This window comes from Natator depressus, chromosome 2 (genome assembly GCF_965152275.1).
Source record: "Natator depressus isolate rNatDep1 chromosome 2, rNatDep2.hap1, whole genome shotgun sequence".
NCBI lineage: Eukaryota > Metazoa > Chordata > Testudines > Cheloniidae > Natator > Natator depressus.
Window position 1 is genome coordinate 78807320 of NC_134235.1, and position 17309 is coordinate 78824628.

General features: G+C 43.1%; 1 protein-coding gene across 1 annotated transcript; it reads right to left on the minus strand.

Moving 5' to 3' along the window:
- Positions 1–1184: 1184 nt before the first annotated feature.
- On the minus strand, positions 1185–11171 carry HRH4 (histamine receptor H4). The gene is made up of 3 exons (XM_074943488.1): positions 10919–11171; positions 5184–5350; positions 1185–2000 (listed from the first exon to the last, which is right to left on the minus strand). The coding sequence occupies exons 1-3, from the start codon at positions 11169–11171 to the stop codon at positions 1185–1187; spliced, it is 1236 nt and encodes a 411-aa protein (XP_074799589.1).
- Positions 11172–17309: the final 6138 nt, after the last annotated feature.

Consider the following 17309-nt stretch of genomic DNA (forward strand, 5'->3'; position numbering starts at 1 on the left):
CAGAGTATGCATTAATACCTGTGGGGCGGGGGTGGCAAACAGCTGTGCATATCTCTCTATCAGTGCTATAGAGGGCGAACAATTTATGAGTTTATCCCGTATAATCTTTAAATAGGGTAAAATGGATTTATTTGGGGTTTGGACTCCATTGGGAACTGGGCATCTGGGTGTTGGAGACATGATCATTTCTTAAGCTATTTTCAGGTAAGCCTGCAGTTTGTGGGACGTTGTTCAGACCTGGGTCTGTGTTTGCAGCCGGCAAGTGTGTCTGGCTCAAACAGGCAAGGTACTGGAGTCCCAAGCTAGCAGGGAAAACGGGTTAGAAGTAGTCTCAGCACATCAGCTGGCAGTTCCCAAGGGGTTTTCTGTGATCCAGCCCATCACAAGTATACAAACAGAGGAGGGGGGGAAGAGAGAGAACTGGAGACATTTTGCTTTATTCTCCTAAGTATTTTAAATGCTGCCTACTGACACATTGAACTCAATGGGATTTTGCATGCACATAGAACGCACTTGACCTAAGTGGAGTATATTTTAATTAGAAATGGAAAAGGCTTGTTAGATTATGTTAGCCTGCTTAGTCTCTCTCTCTCACACACACCCCCTAATACGGGGAGCATGTAATGCCCTGAAGGTCTTACCTGGCTTCTATAACATTCTTGCAAAGAAAATATTACTGCTCCCAAAGGATTCTGTGACATTTCAAATATATATTTGTTGAACTTCTGTTCCTTTAAATGACAGTTATGGATTCATGAATCTGCTCTATTCTTTAAACACTTGGCAACTACATCGAAATGTGTGATTCAGACTGATGTCTCTTTCCCAGGAACACTTTTGTAGCGGCCTTTGAAAATATATGCCTTGTGTTGTCCCAATTTTAAATAAATAGTATTAATAAAAGAAAGGGATCATGTTCTGTGCCTGAGAACAAAATTCATAAATTAAAGGGATAGTGCACAATTAGGCAAAAGTTGTTGTTGAATTTAACATGGTACTTTCAAGAGAAAAGGAAACTAATGCATTGAAAATTATCGAACTATTGGTAAGTTCACATATTGCATCCTTGACTAATGCCATCTATGAAACAAGCATATCTACTATATTATTGAAGATGAGATCATAACAAGCTTAACTGAAATGAGATGGTGGAGCTTCTGTTGTAAGTCTTTTAGTTTGGCTCTCTAAGAAGAGACTGACAGGGCTGGTGGCAATACCAAAAACCTTTTTGGGCACAATATTTTCATGAAAGCCTTCCGAAACCTAACATGGCAGAGAGGGTAGAGGAAGGGATTCACAGAGGAATTGAACCACAAAAGCCAAAATGTTATTTCATACAAGAATTCGTTGACACACTTTTCATAGCAGGCTGCGCGAATTATCATAAGTAGTGAATATGGTGCCCAGCAAATGGCAAAGACACAGACAATTATGGCTAGTGACTTTGCAATATTTTTATCCCTGTTCAATTTTGACCTGGTCTTCACCCTGAGGGTTACTGACTGATCACTGTCAGGGGTTATGGAATAGCCTCTGGACTGAGGTGAACAGTCAGTCTCCAGTGACTGCATCTGTGACCTGGAAGTAGTAGAAAGACTGTCCTCTGTTTCTAAAACAGTAGAACGAACTTCTTCCTTCAAAGAGCAATGGTCAGCCATCAAGACATTGTTTCCTGTTGGAGGTACAGACACCTGTTTGCTGATACTGACTGTGCTCTGGAGCCTTTTTCTCTTGCGTTTTTGTATATCCCAATAGATGTGCATGTTGAAATAGCCCACAGAGATACAAGGTGTGAAGAACTCAAAGGTTGAAGCACACAGGAGAAAGTACCAGTTGTAGTAGAATTCAGCATAGCATTCTCCATCAGGTACGTTGCTGCAGCCGACCACAGGTTCCCAAATGAGGATTGCGGGGCCATAGAGTAAGAATGCAAAGACCCAGACTGCCACCATCTTACCAATAGTCTTTGACATCGTTCCCTGTTGAATCCTATATGTCACCTAGAAGTAAAATTAAAAGACCCCCATGTCAGTCATACAGTGAGTTCTTTTAATATCTAGTGTAAGTACTTTGTAAAAACTTCTGGGAAATTAAGAATAATATTTGTACTTTGGGTCTCCACATGTCCAGAACATTTGTGTTTATATAAAGCCCTGAAAAACTTTATTAATCTTGGGCTCAAGCACTATAGCCTACTGTATGCTTGAGATTTGGGGGGAAAACATTTGAGATGGATATACATTCCATTGGAATGAATGAGTAATAGGAAATGGTTTGATGGCATCACTACTACAATAAGGAAATAACAAGGAGTCAGCTTCTGACTCATGAAAACATTGAATCTCTGAGGTGAACTAAGAATGGGGGGGGGGTTACTCCCACTGTAATAGAAAAGTAACCATGACTGCTTCCAAGTATCTAAATGTGAATATTTGTTTTTCTTTGTCACAGAATAAAATGTATCCCCGCCCCAGATCCCCTTATAGTTCTTAAAGGAAGGAAATTCAATCATTTAGATGTTGTGTTATGGTTCTTTCTTTATCAGGTAAATGGCCGCTCAGATTCCTTTAGTGGTTGAGGTTTTTATGCCTTATCAGATTTTTTTTTTTAAGTATCCAAGCAACAAAAAAAGTTGCCAATGCAACCTTAATTCAGATCCCTTGTGTGTAAGCATTATGACAGAGTCTTTAATTACATGATCACATACTATTTTTTCCACAGGACCCCAGCTCATTCAGTGCACAGGGTGTATGATACTTCCTGACTGAGCAGCTTTCAATACTTCGGGTTTTTTTCCTCACTTTTCAGTGATTGGCCCCAGGCCATATTTACTGCACACTATTCAAACCCTGCTCTGAAGACAGAATTATTAATTTCCTTAGGGGCTTGTCTGTGGTGCTAATCACTATAGTATCTGAGCGCTTCACCTGGGAAGTGAGATGGTATGACTATTCCTATTTTACAGATGGGGAGCTGAGGCACAGAGACAATAGCAAAAGTATCCAATTTGGGGTGCTCAATCCAAAAGGCCTATGGACTGATTTTTTTTTTCAGAGGACTGTCCACTTTATAATACTTTATTTGTTCAAAGCACAGCTCCCATTGACTTCAGCTATAGCTGTGAGTGCTCAGGACTCTGCAAATCAGACCCCAGGTGTTTCAGTCTGGGACACAGACAGCGAAGAATACACAGTTAAGTGACCACCTGTGAAAAGTCTGGTGTAAGTGACTTGCCTAGTATCACATACAAGCTCTGTGGCAGAGGCAGGGATAGAATCCACATTCTCAGGACAGCATTCAACTGCCTTAACCGGGAGACCTTCCTTTCTATTCCTGCCATCACCTGCCCCATTCACTACACACCTTCCAATCCTCCCTCTTAGCAGAGGGTGTGGGCCTTTGGTTTTGGGCAGGCCTACACCCGCCTGTCCCAGATCTGAAAATAGTACACACCTTCCAACTTCTGCAACGAATGAGACAGAGGTCCGGCAGACAGCCTCCTTCACTACCCAACCCTGCTTCCTTTTCTGAGCAACAGCCATACTGTGCATTGAATGAGACACAGATCCAGCAGAAAAAAATAGCCTGTGATCATATAATTAAAGGTTATATCATAATGCATATGCACACATGCATTTCTCCTAACTTTGAGGGCTAGATTCTGCAACTTTAATGCTCCTTAAATATAGGGTTTTTGTGTGCAATTTCATAGGTTTTTATATAAAAGCAAACTGAAAAAAAAAACAGAATTCCATCATGTGGCATCATATTGACACCCACATGGGTCATCAAAAGGGTAGGAACCTTTAGATCCAAAGCACAGAGCCCCTTGAGCTAACACAGTAAGTGATATCAGTATTAGGCTCTCATCCTTCATATGGACCAGACACTAAAGGGAGGTGAGATCCACTTTGCCAGTGGGTTTCACGGACATTTGCTGTCCGCAGAGAAATGTTGAGACTCAGGAAATATGGGTTTTATTCCAGGTGGTAGATGTACTAAGGTGGTTACAGACCCTTCTGTCCTTGGCCCCTCCATTCTGTCCTTGGTCCAGTCCTCCTGCCCTCCCTTAGATCCTCATCCAACACTTCCACTCCCTCCAACCTCCTGCTTGGCTCCATTTCCCAAATTCCAGTCTCACCTGACCCTCCATTTAGCTCCTTGTCTCAATCTCCCCATTCCTCCACTCATCTCAGGCCCTGCCTCCCCATCACCACCTTCTTTCAGGTCTTCATTCCCCAAGCTCCTCATTCTGGCCTGATCTCCCATCCCCACCTTCTCCCTGGCCCTTGTCCCGGCCTCCCCACTTGCCACTGCTCCAGGCCTGATTTTCCACAAATCTGCCTGCTAGGCAAGCAGCTTCCTCCTCCTCACTGACAGCACAGGAGAGACAGTCTCCCCGCTCTCAGCTCCAGTGCCAGAGCAGCCCCCAGCATCCATATGCAGCAACTGCTGTAGAAGACCTGCTCCACTCCTGCAAGATGTTCAGCGTAGACGGAATTGTCAGAGAATTTAGTTGCCTAACTAACAACTCTCTACCGAGCCTGTGCAAACAGATTTTCAGAGGCTTTTAAGTTGGACAAATATTCACAGGAATAGCAAAAAACACGCTCCTGAAAGCGGGGCAACCATCATACCAAATTTCAAGTCTCTGCTCCAATGAATGGAGGAGCTAGAGCTTCTCAACAAAACACTCAAGAATTTTTTATCATTGTCATAACAAAGTATTATCCCTAACCTTATTCTGAGAAATGGCTGAACTGTTAGTTGAAACTTTCAACAACAGCAAAAAAAGTTCACCCTGAGGAAGACAGCCAACACAGAAAACTTCAGCCTGGATGGTAAAAGTTTGGCAAAGTCATAAGTTACATGAAAATAAGATCTTATAATGTCAGGCAACCTTTATAATATAGGCATTATTACATGTGCCACCTATAATTTAGATTAGCCAAAGTTACTGGCCTGGGAGTCTGGAAATCTATTTCCAATTCTGCCATGGACTCAGTGTGTGACTTTGGACAAGTCACTTAAATTCTTTGTTGGATAATGCTTATCCACCTTTGTAAAGTGCCTTCCAAGCTATGGATGAAAAGTGTTATATAAGTGTTAAGTATTATCATAAACACACAATTACATCTAAACATCACGAGACATGCAAAGCTAACTATAAATGTTCTACTCACAGCTTTAGTAACTGACAGGAACCGATCATAGCTGATAAGGACGATGCTAAATGCTGAGGCTGTGCACATAAGATAGTCTACAACTAGCCAGAGTTTGCAGAGAATTCTTCCAAATATCCACTTCCCTGTCAGGATGTAAGGGATATACAGGGGGATACAGAATACACCTATAGAGAAAAATCATAAATAAACAATCAAGTTGTTATAGTCAGGACTGCAGATGGTACTAATAGGAACCCAGAACAATTTTTGTGATACCCAATTACAAAAATGTCAGATTGGAATTTACAGATTGAAGTTCTTGTGTTCTCATGAAATTAGTTAATGGGTTCCTTACACTTGATCTCAGCCATGTTTTTATGCACTGTTAATTCTCTGGCAGGTATAATATAGTGCTTATTATTAGTATTTTCCAGACTTGTATCACAACTTAAAGGAAAGAGTAGCTAGCCAGTGGTGGGCAACCTGCAGCCCACATGCAGCCCATCAGGGTAATCTGATTGCAGGCCGTGAGACTTTTTGCTGACGTTGACCATCCACAGGCACGGCCCCTCCCCCCCCCACACTCTCCCCAGCTCCCAGTGGCCATGGTTTGCCGTTCCCGGCCAATGGGAGCTGCAGGAAGCAGCGGCCAGCATGTCCCTGCGGACCACCGCTTCCCGCAGCTCCCATTGGCTGGAAACAGCAAACCATGGCCAACAACAAAAGTTAAAAAGATTCTATAGTTTCCTATACATACTCAGCCCAGCATTTCCACTGATCATAATCCCCTTTTTGGCACTGAGCTGATAAAGTATTAGTCTGGAACACACATGAAGCAGTCTCAACACCCATGCTGAACCTAAATTTAGGTTCCTAAAACCACATATAGGCACTTAAATCGGCTTTTCAAAGATGATGAACACCTATACTTCTCATCATCTTCAATGGGATTAGATGATGCTTAGGACCTCTGAAAAATCAGGTTACTTTTATTTAGATGCCTCGATATGGATTTAAGAACCTATCTTTATACATGTAAGTTTGAAAAAGGTGGCCTCACTTGCAATCTCTCATCCTTAGATAGCAAACAGGATGCACAAGAGGTGAGTTGTCTGTTTCTAACACATCTTACTGACTCTGAAGATTTCAGGCCCACAGGAAATTTGAAAGAAAAGTGGGAAACATTAAGGTAGTCTGAGGGGACTTGGAGCTCTCTGCTTAGACCTAGAAACAAAAGTCTCTGAAAAAACTGTCAACCATTGAGAAGAACAGTTCTGTGCAGAAGGCCTGAGCTATGGAACAGCAACTACAGATGGGAAGATGGTCAATGTGGAGCACAATGCCCTGGATATCAACACGGACACTCTTGTTTTCACCTCTATGCCAGTCCAAGAATTAGATAGAAGGCCATCAGTCAAGGTATGCAGGATTGATGCCCAAGGTTTTAAAAGCTAAAGTGGAATGACTTAAATATTCTGATGAAAAAGAGGCGATACATATTCGGAACATGCATTGGGCACTGCTTGAAGTGGAAGAGATGGCTCAGTAGGAGGTTCTCCTTCTCCTGGTTCAGTGAACTAATGGCTCTGCATTGCACTGGAAAATGGAAAGCACTGGTCTACAGAAAGTGCTATCTTGTGAACTGGCTGAAAATCAAGGTGCCCCCATCAGGACATTTATGACACCTCAAAATATGGTGCCCTCTCTAAACTCCTAAACCAAACATTTCAAAAATGAGAGCGACAGCTAAGCTGCTATATCATATTTAGGCATGATAATAAATGGTCTGAGTTTCAAAAGAGCTGAATGGCCAAGTGAATCCCATTGAGATCACCCTACACATACATACGCTACTCATCTAAAATAACATTGACCTCAGTAGGAGCTGCTGGGTGCTCAGCACTTTTGAAAACTAGGCCAATTATTTAGGTGGCTGTATGGATTTAGGAACCTAAAGTTAGGTTCCTACTTTTTTAAAACTCAGGGGATTTTCTAATTAATTCAAAAAGAAATATTTTGACTCTGCCTCCTATCCTAAGGATACTTCAGTGCTTGTGGTGATTGCACTAGACAATGCTTGCAAAGTCTTTTATTAATATGGTTCCTCTAAAACTCATATTAATTTGCTGCAATACCTGTTGGTGTGTCACATTCCTGAAGGATAACATAGTAAATTAAATAAGTTACCTTGAAATAGCACATGCTACTATACAAAAACATGGTAATACTGTTGGAAAAGGTGAGCTGCACACAACTCACAATAAGGTCCTTACAGTCTCTCTTAATAAATATCCAGCTGGTAAGTGTCAACTTCTATAATTTGCATACAGAAGCATTTGATTAATTTACATTAATAATGACTGTCTGTTAGCATCAATCTCTATTCGGTGCATGGATAATGTTGGCAACACATTTTGACATACATAGTTCATGTAATTTGTATACTGTTTGTAATACGTAGTTCAGATATTAGCACTGTCAAATTGTAAGGCATGAACTGATCCTATATTATTCCTTGGGGGATGAAATTCACTCCTGGAGGAGGCTCAGCATAAAGCCTCATTAAATCCCTCTGAAGTACTTATGAGCAACTTATTCCTGTTGGAGCACTTAGCATGCTCCCATTCTGATCTCTGAAACCTCCCATCTCAGCCACCATTCCTGTGGAGTCCACAAACACTGCTTCTTATATGGCCAGTGTGGTTACTGTTAAAAGCTGAGAAGCGTTCCCTTCTCTTCAGTCTGGGTGGGACCAGAAACAGAATCCCATTAATGGGAGCTCTTCAGCTAATTCCCAGCACTGAAAATGCACCCCTTCCCAAATAGTGCATATTACAGGAGTATATATTGTGTATGTCATAAATCTAACATTTAAATTATCCCCATTAATGGTGTTATGTTCTGAGCATGTTTTCAAACCCTTTGCTGAGAGAAACAAAGACTAGTTCCTTTTAAAATGTATTACAGCAATATGATACTGTGCATTCCTAGGGCTCCTTTACTTATCAGTACAGTACACTAGAGCACTAGAGTCTAGATCAGGGGTGGGCAAACTATGGCCCAGGGGCCACATCCAGCCCTCCAGCCGGTTTAATCTGGCCCTCAACCTCCTGCTAGGGAACTGGGTCTGGGGCTTGCCCTGCTCCCGAGCTCCAGCTGGGGACCAGGGTCTGAGGCTGCTCCGAGCATGTGTGCCGAGGCTCCCAGAAGCAGCAGCATGTCCCCCCTCCCGGTCCTACGTATAGGAGCAGCCAGGGGGCTCCGCGCTCTGCCCCCACCCCAAGCACCACACCTGCAGCTCCCATTGGCTGGGAACTGTGACTAATGTGAGCTGCAGGGGCAGCGCCTGCGGACGGGGCAACGCACAGAGCTGCCTGGCCGCACCTCCACATAGGAGCCGGAGCGGGTACAGGCTTCTGCTTCAGGAGCTGCTTGAGGTAAGCCCGGAGCCTGCACCCCCTCTTGTGCCCCAACCCCCTGCCCCAGCCCTGATCCCTCTCCCATACCCCAGCCCCTACCCCAGCCCAGAGCCCCCTCCCGCACCCTGAACTCCTCATTTCTGACCCCACCCCAGAGCCTGCACCCTTAGCCAGATCCCATACCCCAACTCGTGCCCCAACCCTCTGCCCCAGCCCTGGTCCCCCTTCTGCCCTCTGAACCCCTTGATTCCAGCCTGAAGCACCCTCCTACATCCCAAATCCCTCATCCCCAACCCCACCCCAGAGCCCGCACCTCCAGCTGAAGCCATTCCCCTCTCCCCTGCACCCTAACCCCCTGCCCCAGCCCAGAGCCCCCTCCCTCACCCTGAACTCCTCCTTTCTGGCCCCACCCCAGAGCCTGCACTGCCAGCTAGAGCCCTCACCCCCTCCTGCACCCCAACCCCAATTTCGTGAGCATTCATGGCCCGCCATACCCAGATGTGGCTCTCGAGCCAAAAAGTTTGCCAACCCCTGGTCTAGATCCACAAAGGGATTTAAGGTGCCTAACTGCCACTTTAGGTGCCTAAATTCCTGAGGTGCCTAAGTTTCCATGAACAAAGTCCCCATGGCACCTACATTTCTACTGGTATGCCTGTGCAAAGCTTCCTAAGTTCTGATGCCCAGCTCACACCTAAGCCACGTTGGGACCCTGAAACTGCATTCCCCTGTCTACCTCACCTGTGGGGCCTGATCCAGTAGGCATTGTGAGAGGCTGCCTACAAGCAAGCCTACTGCATCAGGTCCTGTCTAAAACAGAGGAGGAACTATCACCCCCAATTATACACAATAGGCCAGTGGTTAGAGCACTCATGGGATATGGGAGACTGCAACTCAGATCTTTACTCTGCCTGGTTCAGGGCAAGGACTTGAACCTCAGTTTCCTACCTCCGTGCCGTAACCACTGGGCTACAGAGCATTCTGAGATAGATTTCTCTCAATTTCTGACCTGGTTTAGGTGCCTAACTCCAGGAGGGGTTCACAGCTGTGACTCTCAAGTGGAGTTAGGTGCTTCCTTCTGATCCAGATTTAGGTGCCTAATTCCCTTTGAGAGATGGAATTTAAATCACACACCTCTCTTCAGCATTTCACTCCTCGTTAGCTTAAGTGGTTTCTTGCTCAGCCTGCTAGTTCTGAGAATTCCATTCCTCGGCACGCATCTCACCCCATGCATTGTATAGGGAGCCTAGACACCTAACTCAGGGCTGAGGAGCCAGGGGGCAGCAGGACACCTAAAGACAGGCATTGCAGCAAGGAGCTTATATCCTTCTTGTGGATGTAGCCCTAGGTCTTCAGCCTCATACCTCTGAATACCACATGAAGCATACAATAATCACCCAGAACTTTATTGCTGATCTTGTCTTATTGCTTACGTAAAATAAGCAGGATGTAAATATGTTAATTACAGAAAATTCAGTTGTGTCTTCGAAAAATATTTAACATTCTTGAAATATTAATTCATTAAAAACTATTGTTCTGCATTTACAATGATTTAATTCTCTTCTACCAGTGATAACTCTTCTACATATTTGTTTAAATGCTATAGTGGTATAATTTTGGATTCCAACAATCAATTTTAATTTATTTCAAGCATAGTTTTTTAAAAGGGGTGTGTGTGTGTGTGTGTGTAGCATCAACCCGCTGAAATGATTAATAATTGATTATTTATTCTTTTCATATGTCCTTAAGCCTACAGCCAGATACAGAGATGAACAGCAGAATATTTGCAAAAACTGCCTAGTGCTAGTCAGTTGGCTGACTTAATAAATGGAATGATGTAGCGTGTGTACTCCTGGAAAAAATAACTAGTAATTCTTAAACTTTTGGCTACTAGTTAATTTCAACCGAATACAGAAAACCTGAAAGGAATTTGCAATATATACAAGATCTACTGGTTAACATATACTATGCTCCATCTGACAATCTATGATGAAAAGCAAAATTCCAAGTTTTAAAGGTGAGTGGAGGTTAATTAAAACCAGTTACAAACAATAACCCCTAAGCAGCAATGGTTTCACATCCATTCTACATAGAATAGTTGCTTTCTTTTCTGAAGAAAACATCTTTCACATTGCTAAAAGATCGGTTTCTCTTTCTAGTACATTTCTGAGAACTAACAGCCTGCTAAAGTACTCCATGCAGCTTCCACCCCATTATCTGATCTTAGGTATATGTTCAGGAAATTTGCTTGTTAAGAGAAACAACATAATGAAATAAATCTTTCTTTGATGTAAACTATAAAATGAGTATTGCATTTGCTTCATTATCATAACTTACCCACTAAAAAGTCTGAAATAGCAAGATTAAGAAAGAAAAAATTACTCCGATGCCGAAGATTTTTGTTCACCAAAAACGCCAGGATGACCAAGGCATTTCCAAGCACTGTAATAAGAGCTAACAAAACCATAAGAACTGCCAGTAATACCAAAACAACCAATGTAAATTTTCGTTCCAAGTTCGATGTGGATGAAGTTGTCCTTCCGTTACATGTTGCAGTCATGTGTAGATCTTCAGTACTGTTGTTATACATATTGTGCATCCACTTCAGGCTCTTTTCTGAAGAAACAGTACAGTAACTGTTTCTGTTAATGAAGATAAAGAATTTTAATAAGATACTGTATATTGAAAAGCAGATATTGAGCATCCAAAATGATTTGATAAAGTAAAAAAAAATGATTGCAAGATTCTGATGCTTGGTAAATATAGATTTTGCACAGCTTCCTTGTTTTCAAAAGCATGGTCCATTTAGCTGTAATGTCCTGAAAACTGAATCTGCAGAAGTATCACCAATAAACAGGATGTGGAGTTTTCAAATGCTAGTTTTAAAATGCAGTGACTGTGTGTGAGGTTCCCCTCTGGTGTTATGTGGACTGGTGATCTGCTAGGTCACTCCAATCCTTGACTCTGGGAGCCAGCCTTACCCTGCTCTGCTGTGAGAACTCCCACTCCTGGGCTATTCATGCACAGCCTCTGGCATGTAAGCTGCTTGGAATGTGCAATGACACAAGCCAATATCTCCAGTCCCAGACACAATCCTAGGATCCTCTGTCTTGCAGTGTCCAGTTATGTCTTGCAGTGTCCAGTTATGCCTGCTGGACATTGCAAGCTTATATGAGTTAATCAATTTAACAAAGAAATTTATGTGTACCAGGCTTGTTATACCAAGGGGAGTGTCTGACACGCTTCAAACCAAACGCTTCAGGTAGAATAAACAAACAGATTTATTAACTACAAAGATAGATTTTAAGTGATTATAAGTCAAAGCATAACAAGTAAGATTTAGTCAAATGAAATAAAAGCAAAATGCATTCTAAGCTGATCTTAACACTTTCAGTGCCCTTACAAACTTAGATGATTCTCACCACAAGCTGGCTGGTTGCCCTTCAGCCAGGCTCTCCCCTTTGATCAGCACTTCAGTTGCTTGGTGGTGATGTCTGTAGATGGAGGTGGAAGAGAGAGGAAGAGCATGGCAAACATGTCTCCCTTTTATCATGTTCTTTCTTCCCTCTTGGCTTTGCACCCCCCCTTCAGAGTCAGGTGGAGCATTACTTCATCATAGTCCCAAACTGACCAAAGGAAGGGGGGTGACTCACTCGAGAGTCCAACAGATCCTTTGTTGCTGCCTAGGTCAGTGTCCTTTGTTCCTGTGAGGCTGGGATGGGTTTGTCCCATACCTGCCCTGATGAGGTGTGAACTGCCCCTCTGCTCTTGGAGAGTTTTTGTTTGGGCTTGTTTTAAACCATGAGGACACATTTTTAGCCTCATAACTATATACATGAAATTACAACCTATAACATTACTATAACAACAATCACTATAACATTACTATAACAATGCTCAGTCCATCATGAGCCTTCCAAAGACACCCGGCATGACAAACTTTGTATTGAATACTACATAATAATTTTATAAGGATGAACATGGGGGTGCTGGGTGTTCCCTCGAGTTAGAGAACATCACATTGTGTTTCCTTCAGGCTGATCCTTGTTGATGGAGGTCAGAAAAGCTGGCTTGAAAAATTGCTTTCTTGCTCACTCTTTCTTATTATAGACAAGAATTTTTTATTTTTAGCATAGTGTGCACACCAGATTTTCTCTGGAATTTGTTTCCCATTTACATGTATTTGCAGGGACTTAATTCTAGGGAAGAAAAAATAGGTTTAATTTCTAATTTCTTCGGTATTTATCTAGCAACAACAAATTATTATTTATATTGCTGTAGGATTGAGTTCCAATTTGCTAGATGATGTACAAACATATAAAATGATGTTGTCCATGTCATGGAGATCAGAATTTTTTTTCTAATATTTTCCTGTTTATGCAGTCTCTATAGTTCAAAGCTCATATACAGCAAAATTATATCTGATATTTCTTGGACTGATGTTAACCAATAAGGGCATGCATTGACTTTAGTGAACCAGGATCAGAAGCTAACTTCCGAAAAACGGGAGAAATCCTGGCCCTGCTGAAGTGAGTGGGAGCTTTGCTTTTGGCTTCAATGGGGCCATGACTTCATAGGGCTGGTGATAGAAATGGAGTGCCAATTGTGTGCACACATTAGATTGTTATTTGTTCATAAGCCACTCATTGGAAGCTGTGAAACAACCCTGACAATCAAGCCACTTTTATTCAGAAACTTAAAAATGGTTTTTAGGGTCTAACTTTAAGTATCCAAGTTTGCAAATGCTGGTTTCAACCTTTGACTCTGGTTACCCCTCTTCAAAATGGGAATACAAATATTTACTCTATAGGGTGTTGGAGTAAATTCATTATTGCTTGCGAAATGCTTTCAGATAAACATTGGATAGAAGGCACTACAGACATGCAGAACATTATTTTTCATACAAAATCTGCACACTACGTAAGTGATATCAGAATTTAAACTATATAAGAAGATACTCACTTCTACTTTGAGCATTATCTCATTTCCAGGCATCATTGTACAAACCACAGATCTTAACAACGGCTAAGCAGTGCTACAAACTGTTTTCTTCCCCGTTACCACAGCCTGAAGTTTGATCTAAACTAAGTTAGCTGGATCTAATTCAACATGGGATTATCTGGTTGAAAATGAAAAGGAGCAGCATCCCACTATTTCCATATATAGTAATAGAAATGACAGCTTTCATTTAGACATGTGAAAATTTAAGAGACCTGCTTACCACTAGAGTTTTTCTTCCTATTATACATACATTAGCAAAGAAATCCATTAACTTAGACACACAGTTTAAACTTGTCAGGAGTTTGGAAACATCTTTTTGTTGGACATTTGCTGATTATAAGACTCAAGCAATGCTTGATAGGACAGAAAAGTACCAAATACAGAGCAAGTTCTGCCTTCCAACTGCTCCCTTTTAAGATCAGCCTTTAAAGGCAAAAACACTACAGTAACTCCTCACTTATGTAGTTATGTCCTGAAAAATTCTACTTTAAGTGAAATCTAATTTCCCCATAAGAATTGATGTAAGTGTGTGTGGGAGGTTAGTTCCAGGGTAATATTTTCCGCCAAACAAAAGACTATATATATACACACACACACACACACCAACACATATACACAGTATAAGTTTTAAACAAACAATTTAATACTGTACACAGCAATGATGATTGTGAAACTTGGTTGAGGTGGTGAAGTCAGAGGGTGGAAGAAGGTGGGATATTTCCCAGGGAATGCCTTACTGTTAAATGATCAACTAGCACTCGGCTGAGCCCTCAAGGGTTAACACATTGCTGTTAATGTAGCCTCACACTCTAAAAGGCAGCATGAATGGAGGGAGGGGAGATAGCATGGCAGAGAGAGACAGAGACACACACCGTGTGTGTGTGTGAGGCAGACTGCAGACACACACCGTGTGTGTGTGTGTGAGAGAGAGAGATGCGCATTGCTCCTTTAAGTATGCTGACCCCACTCTTAAGTACACTGCCTTTTTAAGTAGATCAGCAAGTTGAGACAGCAGCTGCAGCCAGCAAGCTCCCTCTGTCTTGAGCACCCCTCTTCTTCCCCCCGCCCCATCCACCCGCACAGCAAGCAGGAGGCTCCCGGGAGCAGCTCCAAGGCGGAGAGCAGCAGCAGCACAGGGCAGTGAGGGGAGGGACAGCTGAACTGCCCGGCAATTGATAGCCTGCTGAGCGGCTGCTGCACAGGGAACTTAGGAGAGCTGATGGGGGGGCTGCCAGTCCACCCGGGTTCCAAGCCCCCACCAGCTAGCTCCAATGGCTGCTCTTTCTGCAAGCAGTGGACAACCAGGCAGCTGCCAAACAACATTATAAGGGAGCATTGCACAACTTTAAAAGAGCATGTTCCCTAATTGATCAGCAACAGAACAACGTTAACCAGGACGACTGTATTAGCTTTATAGCTATTATTTATATTATCGTGGAGCCTCACAGTCATGGCCCAACACCCCATTGCACTAGGCGCTATACAAACTGTGACGGGGCAAGGCCAGATGGCTATAGAAAAGTAGTGGGAGATAGATATATTAGCTCCAGGCTAAACAAATCCCTGGTACCAGGATAAGCAAAATGGCAGCTGCTCCAGGTCAATTAAGACACCTGGGGCCAATTAAGAACTTTCCAGAAGGCAGGGAGAATGCTAGCTTGATTGGGACACCTGAAGCCAATCAGGGGCTGGCTGAAACTAGTTAAAAGCCTCCCAGCCAGTCAGGTGGGTATGCATGTCAGGAGCTGTGGCAGGAAGTTGCATTGTTGGAGAAACTGAGTAGTACACACCATATCACGCACAAGGAAGGAGGCCCTGAGGTAAGGGTGAAATGGAGCTTGAGGAAGTGAGGGCTGCTGTGTGGGGGAAGTAGCCCAGGCAATTGTACGTGTCCTGTTTCTAAAAGGTCAGCTACCATAGCTGATACTAATAGGGTCCCTGGGCTGGAGCCCGGAGTAGAGGGTGGGCCCAGGTTCCCCCCCCCCCAGACCTTTGCCCCCTGATTAATCACTGAGACTGGGAGACAACAGAGACTGTGCAAGGAAGGATAACTTCTCCTCACCTCCCTCACTGGCTTATGATGAAAATGGCTCAGTAGACTGTGACCCTTGTCTCTAGAGAGAGAAGGGTTACATGGAGGGTCACAGTGAGCCTCTGAGGCTAGCGAAATCCGCCAGGAAACGCGGGACCCACGGAGGCAAGGACAGAGTATTGTCACAAAACACAGATGGTTTCTGCCCCAAGAGAGTTTACAATCTAAAACTATGAGACAATAACTTCTTTCTAGTAATGCACTTATGGGAAAAGTCTGCTGAGGGTTGAAAGGAAATTGTATAAAGACCCCAATCTTGCAACAAGACCTATCAGTGGAACACCATACTAACCAGTTTACACAATATGAGAATCTGGACCTATTAATTTGAATATCTCTAGTACTGCTAGAAATAAAGCAGGGTCTAGGATCCTGAAGACCAATTTTAGGAGGGAGAATGTAGTAGAGTGTGTATGGTACCTCCAATCTGGGGCTATAAGGAAGCTAGTTAGTGCCAATTATCATATAGGTTCTAGTGGTATGATAAATAGACCAAACTCATAAACTTATTTCACATAGGCCAGTAAGCAGCCATCAGATGGATCAGCAGAATGCTAAAAAAAAAAAAAAAAAAATGTTGGGAGCCAACAGGCTGTCTATATTAAGGCTCCCAACACAGTTAGCAACACTGAGAAATGTTTCAAAAATATTCCTAATGTAGTCAAAGTTTAACCAGGGATCTATTCCATTAGTTCTTAGCAGAGTTCTGCAGCAGCACTGTAACTATAATGAAACTGGGAGAGAGAATTATTAGCTAGACTATTACTAACTATACTTGAAAGCTTAGAATTAAATAAAATTGTAAATAACTAGGAGAATTTCTACGGCAGATAACTGGTACTAATAGATTGCTGAACATGTGCCTCCAGCAGGATATTGTGTAAAAAGTTTAGTGACAATTCTATAAAAAGAGCAAATTTCATTCAAATCAACGTGCTAGACAGTCGGTGTGAAAATCGAATATGCTCAAGTGAGCACAGTCGGTTTTGTGGATTTTCTTCCTTGCAGGCATTCATAATGAAATTATTCCTGTGGGAATTCTGCGCCACTGCACACGCACAGAATTCAGGTCCCCTGCAGAATTTTTTTCCGTGGAAAATACATTCTACCAGAGAGGTGCTGCAGTTAGGCTTTTCACCCACCCAGGCTACTGTGGTGCCAGAATAGAGCACAGCCACTCCTACTCAGGAGCGGCCAGCTGCAGAGGGGGAAGTGGGAGGAGAAGAGGCAGCTTTCCTCAAAGTGCCCTGCCAATGGGGGCAGGTGAGGAGGCACAGCATATGGTGGGGACAGACAGCATGGGGCACTTTGGGCTGCTGCAGGGGTTTGCAGACTGGGGTTCAGAATGGCTATAGCAGTGACAGACAGTGGTGGGGGCCGAATATGGCTTATGGCAGGGCCACATGGGGACAGGGCAAATGTGCCTGACTGAATGATAGGCTAGGGTCAGCATGGGAGAGGCTCCCTAACTCCCTCCCTTCCTCCTCCCCCAAAAAACTATTCCATACTTCTCCCACCCACATCCAACAACCCTGCAGGTTCATTCCAAGGCTTCTTTCCAGCAATTACTTCCCTCTTCCTCAGCTCCTATATTAGCCCTGATTCCCCCAAGCCTTTGCACTGCGGGAAATACAT

Excerpts from the sequence above, each read along its gene's own strand:
- HRH4 (XM_074943488.1), bottom strand. The coding sequence starts at position 11,171 with ATGTATAACAACAGTACTGAAGATCTACACATGACTGCAACATGTAAC. Across the intron at positions 5,351-10,918 it reads TATTTCAGACTTTTTAGTGG|GTGTATTCTGTATCCCCCTG; the intron begins GTAAGTTATGAT and ends TTTTCTCTATAG. Across the intron at positions 2,001-5,183 it reads TCCTGTCAGTTACTAAAGCT|GTGACATATAGGATTCAACA; the intron begins GTGAGTAGAACA and ends TTTTACTTCTAG.